General features: G+C 35.9%; 1 protein-coding gene across 3 annotated transcripts in view; it reads right to left on the bottom strand.

Moving 5' to 3' along the window:
• Positions 1–12,549, bottom strand: part of VMP1 (vacuole membrane protein 1) — a 131,970-nt gene that overhangs the window by 29,077 nt on the left and 90,344 nt on the right. For all 3 annotated transcript variants that reach the window (XM_081220407.1, XM_081220409.1, XM_081220408.1), the window contains one exon: positions 1,425–1,505. In XM_081220407.1, the coding sequence (XP_081076533.1) occupies positions 1,425–1,505 (81 nt within the window). The remainder of the gene's footprint in view (positions 1–1,424; positions 1,506–12,549) is intronic.

Genomic DNA, 12,549 nt, shown 5'->3' with positions numbered 1-12,549 from the left:
TTTTTATTTTTGGCTGTGCTGGGTTTTTGTCGCAGTGTGCAGGCTTCCTCTAGTTGCGGTGAGCGGGGGCCACTCTTTGTTGCGGTGTGTGGGATTCTCATTGTTGTGGCTTCTCTTGTTGAGGAGCATGGGCTCTAGGTGCGCGGGCTTCAGTAGTTGTGGCACACGGGCTCAGTAGTTGTGGCTCAAGGGCTCTAGAGCGCAGGCTCAGTAGTCATGGTGCATGGGCTTAGTTGATCCGCGGCATGTGGGATCTTCCCGGACCAGGGCTTGAACCTGTGTCCCCTGCATTGGCGGGCAGATTCCTAACCACCACGCCACCAGGGAAGTCCTAATTAAGTTTTTGACACAAATAGCTTCTTAATTCACTGTAGCCAAAGATGTCCTTAACCTTGCCACAGATGTTTCAATTACCTAGCTAGGTGTTAAAGTCACTTAAGGAGGTTTTATATGAATTCTTCCTTATAACTAATGCCTGAAGCTTTGGAAAAAGACGACCTATCTATAACTCTGGAAAGAATGAAGTCATTGTTATTTGCTTAAATGCACTTCATTATATATTCTTCATGAGAAAGATGGATTTTGTCTCTTTTTTCTTACTGAATCAAGCCATTTAGGTCTGAAGTCATCATGGTATGATGAAATGTTTGAAAGTCAATAAACAACATAGAAACCTATCCAACAGAAAACAGCTCATTTGATCAGTAAGGTGAATGATTAATAACATTATATACCTGTTAAAAGTGATAACTTTTTTTCATTCAGTCATGTACCTTTAAAAACAAATTGGATCGAAATATAAATCTACTATTTTTTTTTTTTTTTTTTTTTTTTGTGGTACGCGGGCCTCTCACTGTTGTGGCCTCTCCCGCTGCGGAGCACAGGCTCCGGACGCGCAGGCTCAGTGGCCATGGCTCACGGGCCCAGCCGCTCCGTGGCATGTGGGATCTTCCCGGACCGGGGCACGAACCCGTGTCCCCTGCATCGGCAGGCGGACTCTCAACCACTGCACCACCAGGGAAGCCCTACTATTTTTTTTTTTTTAAAGAAGATTGGGGGTCGGAGTTTATTCATTAATTAATTTATTTTTGCTGTGTTGGGTCTTCATTTCTTTTTTTTTTTTTTTTTTTTTTTTTTTTTTGCGGTAGGCGGGCCTCTCACTGTTGTGGCCTCTCCCCTTGCAGAGCACAGGCTCCGGATGCGCAGGCTCAGCAGCCATGGCTCACGGGCCTAGCCGCTCCGCAGCATGTGGGATCCTCCCAGACCGGGGCACGAACCCGTGTCCCCTGCATCGGCAGGCGGACTCTCAACCACTACGCCACCAGGGAAGCCCGGGTCTTCATTTCTGTGCGAGGGCTTTCTCTAGTTGTGGCAAGCAGGGGCCACTCTTCATTAAATCTACTATTTAAATACAATTCACTTACCGAAGCACAGGCCAAAATTCCAAAAAATCCAACCTTCTGTACTAGGTTTTGAACTGCCAGTTTAGCCCGGGAGGCAAAGTCCTGTATAAAAGGAGGATATCAAAACATTAATGAAAAGTAGAAGGAAGAAAGAAAGATGGCTCTTTACAGAGTTTATAATATCAAATGTCTCATAATCTGAAAGCATTGATTCATTTAGTAAGATGAAGGATTAAAAAAAATCACAGCAGGGTGCACTGAAAAACATGCAAATAAAATCCTGATAAAACATTAACTACACATCCTTAAAGATAAACTTTTATCACATTTCAAGAATAAGCCAAAACACTGTTACTTTATTTTTTGGGTTCTCTCTGGATTAACTAGGGATGAACAAAATGTTATAAACCAACCATGAACCAACCCATTCTTTTGGAAATGCTAGTCTACCACATATCTCTTTCTCTTTCCTTTAATTAACTCATCAGACTTACTCCCTCATTAATATCAGGGTAGGAAACCACAGGATTTTTCAAGATAGCCAATGAAGACACCTCTACTGATCATTGGCCAAAAGATGGAAAAAAACAGTTATGTGGCAATAACTAACCATTCATTATCCCACAAAACAAAGAACATCCTACATTTACAGTTTGTGCTAGTTATATAAAATGGTTTTCACAAACATTTTATTGGAGCCCTTCAATAACTCTCAGTGTAGGCAGAGTAGATACTTCAGACTCTAAAATCACTGCTCTTTTTATTTCACTCTTCTACCTCCCAGGCTGAAACATGCATTTGGCTGGCCAATTTATTTCCACGATTTTCTTCTTCTAGCATGAGGATGCTGTAATTATATATATGTATATATTTTTTCTTAAAAGTACCAATCTGAAATTTGACTTTACCTGTTTTCTGGTTTTGAAATGGTATATACTCCAATCAAAATTTCAATGAAAATAATTGATACAATTAAAAGGTATTAGCTAACGTGTGAATGTCTTTTTAGAAGTGTTCACATCATAGAACACTCCTCTCTCTTTAGCTCAACATACTCTAATAGTCAACAATCTTATAGAATGGTCATAATATAAATGATAGAAGGTTCCTTCATAGACCAGGAAGAGGGTTTAAAGCACTTCCCTAATCCACAACAGAAGTTGTAGATTCAAAAGACAAAAAACAAACACACAAAACCAGTTTAACCTGTAATATTATGTTGAACAGCTGTATCAAAGTACAACAGTGAAGACTGAAATTAAAAAAAAAAAAATGACCTTCCTCCTACTTACTTGCTGAGGATGGTGAGAAAGTCAAAGGAATTAAACCAATAATATATATTTGAAAAGATATTAACAGGGCTTCTCTGGTGGCACAGTGGTTAGGAGTCCGCCTGTCAATGCAGGGGACATGGGTTCGAACCCTGGACTGGGAGGATCCCACATGCAGGGGAGCAACTAGGCCCGTGCACCACAACTACTGAGCCTGCGCTCTAGAGCCCAAGAGTCACAACTGCTGAGCCTGCGTGCCATAACTACTGAAGCCCACGTGCCTAGAGCCTGTGCTCAGCAACAAGAGAGGCCACTGCGATGAGAGGCCCATGCACCGCAACAGAGAGGAGCCCCTGCTCACCACAACTAGAGAAAGCCTGTACGCAGCAACGAAGACCCAACACAGCCAAAAATAAACAAATAAAATAAATTTTTAAAAAAAGATATTAACAGATATTAACAGTTAAGGCAAATATTTTCAAGTTCAAACATATAGGCTATCAAAGTTAATCATTAACTAAATTCTACAATGCAATTTTGTAATTTTGCAATGTATTTTCAAAGACAGAATTTTTCTTTTTGGGATTAGGCTTACTCGTCTAGTAAATAAAATATATCAGATTTAATATTTTTAAACAACTAAATTACTGCAGCAAAGGGTTCTCTGTATTATTTTTCATATTTCTAACTGAAGATTTAATTGTTTTCTTAAATTAACATTTACTGCATTAAGAGTGAAATACTGATTTTATTGATTTAAAAACTGTTTAGGAATATATAATGAAATCAGTTTTCCTATATAACTTATTTTGAAACAAACTATACATCCAATTGTCTTGAATAATTTACATAATTCACAAATTACTAAATTTGTAATTCATCAGAGCACTAAATAAAAACTGGCCATAATGAATAGAAATGTTTTGAATTTTAAAAATACCAAACAATACTATTAGATTATAAATTAGTAATGAAATTTTAATTAATATAGCCCAAGAGTTAAAAATATAAATTCAGGAAAATGCCTTCCTTCACAGTCCTTGATATCTTCATAGCAAATCTACTTTAGTGAAAGATGGTACTCAATTGTGAAGAAAAAGTAAAACAAAGAAAACAAAAACTATACAAATTTTATTTTAAAGACAACAAGACTTTTTATAAACCTATTTGCCAAGTCAGACTAATGTGGGAACATTTTTCTATCACAGCATTTATGCAGTCTTCAGTATATAAAATTACAAAAAATTAGTTTTTTGCATAAAATGGTGAAGACAAGATCAACAAAGTGTTGTATTTAAAAGGTATGCTATCCTGTTTTCCTTTCTCTTAATTTCAAGGCTTTAGATTCTTATATTTATTTCAACCAAGTGACTATGGTAGTGCCATCATTTTAAACTGATGGTATTTTTCTATTATAGAGATACATACACCCATACATTTAAATTGAAAAAGAGGTATGATTATACTAATTGGCTTATATAAAGGAAAAAACGTTTAACATTATGCAGATCAGCTAACATACAAAGTAACAAAAATATTTAAGCCTACAGAAGTTCAAGAAATCATATTTTTAAAAACATCCTGAAAGTAAGGAACAATTTTATCCCTTGGCAGAATCTCTTTACTTAACAGAAATTAGACAAGAAAAAATGAAAATAAACTCTTGTTCTTTCGGATGCCTGGGTGCCCATCATCAATTATCCTTAACGGTGCTTCAAGAATCTTTGTTTGAAGGAAAAGAGTTACTCTACCCAAAGAAGTAAAATAGAAAGTTCCCTTTACTCTTTTTTTTTTAAATTAATTTTTAGGTGGCATATTTTACAAGGAAAATAAGTTAAGTGCCTTTTTAATGGGGAGTTTTACTTTTTAAAAAGTCTGAAAGTCATCTACTGAAAATGGATTTCATAAATCTTACTATGTGTTACACACACACACACACACACACACATATACACACCATGACCATGCTACTTTCACTTCCTAAAATTTATTTTCCAGGTCTTTCACAATATTCTTGGAATTAAAATTACATTTATATATTAAATAATTCATAAAAGTTTAAATTAAGCTAATAAGTCTGCACGGTTGCTTTCATCACAAGAAACCAACAGAAGCTGAGTATGCAGCTCGAGGAAGAATTTTCTTGATGTTTTTTCTTGCCAGAGTTAATGAAAACAAACTCAAGGCAGCATTACACTAGTATTTGCACCAAATCTGAAATACTTTACAATGGTAAATTAACTCATGTTTAGATTTCATAAACACAACTATATTTTGTTGTTTTTATTTTAAACTTATTTCACATTTAAAGTCATATTCAAAACTTACTGATATGGCTTTAAAGGCTTTGTTAACATATTTACTAAAAACATCATTTTTTAATTGTCTAAAATGTTCTACATCTTAAAGGTAATTATATGTTCCTTGTTTGTTGCTCTGCAATTTTACAAGTTATTTTTAAACAACTTCAGTACTTCTTAATTATTTGCATTAATTTGACAGCTTTCTAATGATGTAAAGCTAACATTTTCTATGTATTAAAATATTTCTGTTTGTGTTTGCTTTTAAAGTAAAGAGAGAAAAATGTACTATACGTATAATATTAGACAATAAACACAACTCTCTTACACACAGACATGCACACAAAAACAGGAAAAAAAACCCTTCTTTTACTAAAGTTTAAAAAGAACAATTTCAAACAAAATTTGCTATTCTTTTTAGGCCATCAGATAAAATAAACTAGCCAAGAAAAACTATGCACCAATAATAATAAACAACAATAATTTAAAGGAAAATTTTAGCAAATTAATATGTGAGATTCAAAATTCAAGTTAAATATCAAAGGAAATTAATATTTCATTTTAATCATTTTCTTTTTTTGCATTTGTGGGAACTGTGTAGCAAGTTCAATTTGATTACTTCCTCAATTGTCATTCTTCATTAAAAAAAAAATCTGTACAACTAAAACCAAATTCCCTTTAATAGTTTCATTTCGCTGGATTCACATTTCACAACACTCAAGTATTTCACAATTTTAAGTGCCTGAGAGGGGTTTCATCCTCTAGCTCTATCTAAATAAGCAGCATGCATTTACAACTAGTAATCATATATAATTTTCTACTTTTTAAAAGTAAATAAACAAAATACAGGTAAATAAAATTATCTTTCCCACTCCCACTGATAGTGATTTTGTATGTAGCCAATCATGCTTCTGAAAGTAAGAATGAGAGACACCAGGAACATTTCTCCAATGACTACAGAAAGCAGATGGAGAAAAGTTACAGTAAGTCCTTACTACTGAGATTTCAAGGATTAATAAAGAAAAACAGACAATGCCTTCAAGTATGAATATTCCTGCACTACTTTTGTTTCACATTTCGTCTTCCTAAGAAATATATTTAAGATTAAGAGAAGAGAAACTGTACAGCTAATTATAATAATAATAATTAGCTTGCAAAATACTAATTTTTGAATTGAAGAAGTCAACTTAGACCTAAATGTATAAAATAATGTTTATCTTCAAATGGTAACAGAAAATCTTTTCATTTTCATGATAAGGGATCACATTAAATTCCAAGATTTCTTTCAAAGCAACAGATAATCCCTAAACATGTTAAATGAATGCATTATTACTGGTGATAAGTATGTATTCGGTTAATACCTTATGTTAGTTTGAGCTGAACTATCACCATCAGTGTGAGGTAACCGGTCAGCAGTTTTATAAATTAACTGCCTTCTTAACACGTTATATGTTAAAACTTCTTTTTTTTAAAAAAAATATATTTTTAAAGGATTTTATTTTATTTTTATTTTTTTTGGCTGTGCCGTGTGGCTTGCGGTATCTTAGTTCCCCGACTAGGGACTGAACCCGGGCCCCCGGCACTGAAAGCCTGGAATCCTAACCACTGGACCACCAGGGAATTAATTCCCTATGTTAAAACTTCTGCTGAGCTATTGCTCTTCTTGGGTTTGACACTGAAGTGGCTGCAAGGTCAATACTAAAAACCACAGAGCAACTGTTTCAATAATTTCTTGTGTATAAGAGGAATTTGTGTTAATATCCACTGTATCTGTGAAGTTCTTTTGGCATCTAAAAATGACTTGTTAATTCCTGTGTCCCAGTCAAATATGTTGTGTCATATTATTCTCTATTAACCAGAAATGGAGCTAAATAGTAATGATGACTTAATATTGTAAGCTGTTTCAGCATCATGGACAATCAGTCTGAAATATTAACTTGTTAAGATCCTAATAACTATGTAATTAAATATTTTCTACAATGAATAATATTTTACACATGGTGAAGAACACCATTAATGGGTACAATTAATTATTATCTTCACAGAAACTACAATGAAACATAACTCATAATTTTAAAATATTTCTCCTCTTAAAAACAGAATAAAATGTTTCCTAACTGCAATTTCCTACCTGTTACCAGGACTCTTTATGAGTTATTTTCACAGAAAGATATAGAGCATTAATTTATTAAATTCAAAGTGAACAAAATAGTTTATTTTAGTGTTGACATCCTCAACAATATCAATGTAACTGATATGTTTTTTTTTTTTTTTTTTTTTTTTTTTTTTTGCTGTACGCGGGCCTCTCACTGCTGTGGCCTCTCCCGTTGCGGAGCACAGGCTCCGGACACACAGGCTCCGCGGCCATGGCTCGCGGGCCCAGCCGCTCCGCGGCATGTGGGATCTTCCGGGATAGGGGCACGAACCCGTGTCCCCTGCATCGGCAGGCGGACTCTCAACCACTGCGCCACCAGGGAAGCCCTGATATGTTTTTAATATTGCATATTTGAGGTCTCCTTTAAATGTAGTATAATTTCAAAAGAGTCACATATCATCTATTCTTTTTTTTTTTTTAAGATTTTTTTAAAGGTTTTTTTGACGTTGACCATTTTTTTGGAAGTCTTTGTTGAATTTGTTGCAACATTGCTGCTGTTCTGTTTTTGGTTTTTTTGGCCATGAGGCACGTGGGATCTTAGCTTCCCAATCAGGGATCAAACCTGCACCCCCTGCATTGGAAGGCGAAGTCTTAACTACTGGATTGCCAGGGAAGTCCTTATTCTTTTTTTGAATTATAATGGACTCACACAAACTTATAAGATGAAGATTGCTAATAAACAAACTCTAGAATTACAAGATAAAGTAGGGATATTAATTTGATGAAGTAAAGTGATTGTGACAATAGAAACTAATTAATAAATTTTTAATTCAGTACCTACAGGATGCTGGATTACAAAATACACACACATTTACCAAAAAAAGTGATCAGAACAGAGTGGTGCAACTACTTTTGAAAATGCAAGTTTCAATATCCAATTTATAGCTTTTACATTATTAAATCAGAGATGATCCCTGCAATTCCTATTTAAATTGGAAGTTAGGGTAGAATTCTATAATAGTGCAAATAGAATACATCATATAAACACATTTCAGGAAAGCAATTTTATTCTAGAAATAATTTACAGATTTAGAACTTTTTTTTTTTTTTTTTTGCGGTACACGGGCCTCTCACTGTTGTGGCCTCTCCCATTGCGGAGCACAGGCTCCGGACGCGCAGGCTCAGCAGCCATGGCTCACGGGCCTAGCCGCTCCACGGCATGTGGGATCTTCCTGGACCAGGGCACGAACCCGTATCCCCTGCATTGGCAGGTGGATTCTCAACCACTGCGCCACCAGGGAAGCCCAGAAAGTAATATTAACATATCTAAAAGGAGAAATAGACAGGAATACAATAACAGTAGGAGACTTCAATACAATACTCCACTTTTACCAATGGATAGATCATCCAGACTAAAAATCAATATGGAAACATTGGACTTAAATGACACATAAGACTAGTGAGACTTAACAGACATTTACAGAACATTCCATCCAAAAGCAGCAGAATATACATTCTTCTTTAGCACATATGGAACATTATCCAGGACAGATCATGTATTAGAACATAAGACAAGTATTAATAAATTTAAGAAGACTGAAATCATATCAAGTATCTCTTCTGGCCACAGTGGTATAAAACTAAAAATCAATTTCAAGAAGAAAATTGCAAAATTCACAAATGTGTGAAGATTTAACAACATGCTACTGAACGACCAATGGCTCAAGGAACTCAAAAGTGAAATTAAAAAAGTATCTTGAGACAAATAAAATTGGAAACACAAAATAGGAAAGCTTAAGGGATGCAGCAAAAGCAGTTCTAAGAGGGAAATTCATAGTGATAAATGCATATATTAAGAACAAGATCTCAAACAACCTAACTTTATACCTCAAGGAACTAGAACACAAAGCACAAACTAAGCCCAAAGTTAGTGGAAGGAAGGAAATAACAAAGATCATAGTGGAAATAAATGAAATAGACTAGAAAAACAATAGAAGAAGTCAATGAAACTAAGATGATTTTTGGAGAAGATAAATTAGACAAAACTTTAGCTAGACTCACTAAGAAAAAAGGGGGCTTAAATAAATAAAGTAAAAAATGAAAGAGGAGACATGACAACTGACACCATATAACTACAAAGATTCATAAGAGTCTATTATGAACAATGACATGCTGAAAAATTGAACAACCTAGAGAAATGGATACATTTCTAGAAACCTACAACCTACCAACACTGAATCATGAAGAAATAGGAAATCTGAACAGACTAATTACTAGTAAGCAGATTGAATTAGTAATCAAAAATCTCCCAACAAAGAAAAGTCCAGGAACACATGGTTTCACTAGTGAATTTCACCATATATTTAAAGAACTAACACCACTCTTCTCAAACTCTTCCAAAAAATTGAAGAGGAGGGATCACTTGCAAATTCATTTTAAGAGGCCAGCATTACCCCAAAACCAAAACCAGACAAGGACACTACAAGTAAAGAAAATTATTGGCCAATATCCCTGATGAACACAGATGCAAAAATCCTCAAAAAAAAAGGAAAATCATCATACAAATTCTCAACAAAGTGGGTACAGAGGGAATTAGGCCATATATGACAAGCCCACAGCTAATATCATAGTCTTGTGAAAAACTGAAAGCTTTTCCTCTAAGATTAAGAAGAAGACAGGATGTTCACTCTCTTATCATTTTTATTCAAATGGGAAATGAAAAAGTAAAACCCTCTCTGTTGGCAGATGACATGATGTTATACAAAGAAAATCCTAAAAACTCCACCAGAAAACTGTTAGAACTAATAAACTAATTCACTCAAGTTGGAGAATAAAAAATCAATATACAAAAATCTATTGTGGGGACTTCCCTGGTGGTGCAGTGGTTAAGAATCCGCCTGCCAATACAGGGTACATGGGTTTGAGCCCTGCTCCGGAAAGATCTCACGTGCTGCAGAGCAACTAAGCCTGTGCGCCACAACTACTGAGCCTGTGCTCTAGAGCCCGTGTGCCACAGCTACGGAAACCCATGTGCCTAGAGCCCATGCTCCGCAACAAAGAGAAGCCACCACGATGAGAAGCCCACACACCACAACAAAGAGTAGCCCCTGCTCGCTACAACTAGAGAGAAAGCCTGTGTGCTGCAACGAAGACCCAATGCATCCAAAAAAAAAAAAAAAAAAATCTATTGTGTTTCTATACACTAATAATGAACTATCAGAAAGAGAAATTAAGAAAACATTTGCATTTACAATTACACCAAAAAAGAATAAAATACCTAGGAATACATTTAACCAAAGAGGTAAAAAACCTGCACACTGAAAGCTATAAGACACTGAGGAAAGAAATTGAAGAAGACACAGATAAATGGAAAGACATTATATGCTCATGGGTTGGAAGAATATTGTTCGAGTGTCCATACTACTCAAAGCAATCTGCAGATTCAGTGCAATCTCAAACAAAATTCCAATGGCATTTGTCACAGAAATAGAACAAACAATCCCCAAATCTGTATGGAATGACAGAAGACCCAGAATAGCCAAAGCAATCTTAGTTAAGATGAACAAAGCTGGGGCCATCATGCTTTCTGATTCCAAACTGTATTACAAAGCTACAGTAATCAAAACTGTATGATACTGGCTTAAAAACTGACACATAGATTGATGGAAAAGAATAGAGAACCCAGAAATAAACCCTCACATATATGAAATATTAATTTATGACAAAGGAGCCAAGAATACACAATGGGGAAAGAATAGTCTCTTCAATAAACGGTGTTGAAAAAAATTAGATAGCCACAGCAAAAGAATCAAACTGGACCCCTATCTTACACCACACACAAAAATCAATTCAAGATGGATTAAACACTAGAACATATGATCTGAAACCATAAAACTCCTAGAAGAAAACATAGGGGGTAAGCCCCTTGACCTTGGTCTTAGCAATGATTTTTTGGATATGATACCAAAGCAAAGGCAACAAAACCAAAAATAAACAAGTAGGATTACATCAAATTAAAAAGCTTTGTACAGCAAAGGAAACCATCAACAACATGAAAACGCAATGTAACAACTGGGAGAAAATTTTTGCAAACCATGTATCTAACAAGGGGTTAATATCCAAAATATATAGGGAACTCACACAATTCAATAGAAAAGAAAACCTGATTAAAAAATAGGTAGAGGGGGCTTCCCTGGTGGCGCAGTGGTTGAGAGTCCGCCTGCCGATGCAGGGGATACGGGTTCGTGCCCCCGGCCGGGAAGATCCCACATGCCGCGGAGCAGCTGGGCCCGTGAGCCATGGCCGCTGAGCCTGAGTGTCCAGAGCCTGTGCTCCACAATAGGAGAGGCCACAACAGTGAGAGGCCCGCATGCCGCAAAAAAAAAAAAAAGGTAGAGGATATGAACAGATATTTTCCCAAAAAGATGCACATATGGCAAACAGGTACATGAAAAGGTGCTCAACAACACTAATCATCAGGGAAATCAAAACCATAATGAGATATCACCTCACAACTATTAGAATGGCTATCATAAAACAGACAAGAGATAACAAGTGTTCGGACTTCCCTGGTGGTCCAGTGGTTAAGATTCCACCTTTCAATGCAGGGGACGTGGGTTCAATCCCGGGTCAGGGAACTAATATCCCACATGCCGCGGGGCAACTAAGCCCACGTGCCGCAACTACAAAGCCATAAACTGTGGAGCCTGCATGCCGCAACTAGAGAGAAACCCGCACACTGCAACGAAGAGCCCGTGCACCGCAATGAAAGATCCCGTGTGCCGCAGTTAAGATGCAATGCAGCCAAAAATAAATAATAAATAAACATTAAAAACTAAAAAAAAAAGGGAGAGATAAAAGTGTTGGCAAAGATGAGGAGAAAAAGACGTGCAATGTTGGTGGGAATGGGTACAGCCAGTATGGAGGGTACTCAAAAAATTAAAATTAGAACTACCATATGACCCAACAATTTCACTTCTGGGTTTTGGTCCAAAAGAAATGAAATCACTATCTTGAAAAAATATCTGCAATCTACCCCCCCCAGGTTTATTGAAATATTATTACTTACAATAGCCAAGACATGGAAACAACCTAAGTGTCTATTGATGGATGAATAGATAAAGAAAATGTGGGATATGTACATAAAGATAGAAAGACACACATTGTAATATTATTCAGTCATAAAAAAGAAGGAAATCTTGCCATTTGCAACAACATGGATAGATTTAGAGGGCATTATGTTAAGTCAAGTTAGTCAGAGAAAGACAAATACTATATGATCTCACTTATATGTGCAATCTAAAAAAAAACCTGAGATCATACATACAGAAAACCAGGTTGGTGACTGCCAGAGGCAGATGGATGGAGGATGGGTGATACAGGCATAGGTGGTCAAAAGGTACAAACTTCCAGTTAAAAGATAAATAAGTTCTGGGGATGTAATGTACAGCACGGTGATTCTCATTAACAGGACTGTACTG

This window comes from Mesoplodon bidens, assembly GCF_964165515.1.
Source record: "Mesoplodon bidens genome assembly, chromosome: 19".
NCBI classification, from domain to species: Eukaryota; Metazoa; Chordata; class Mammalia; order Artiodactyla; family Ziphiidae; genus Mesoplodon; species Mesoplodon bidens.
Note: the sequence above shows the minus strand (reverse complement) of the source record. Positions and strands in the feature narration are given on the sequence as shown.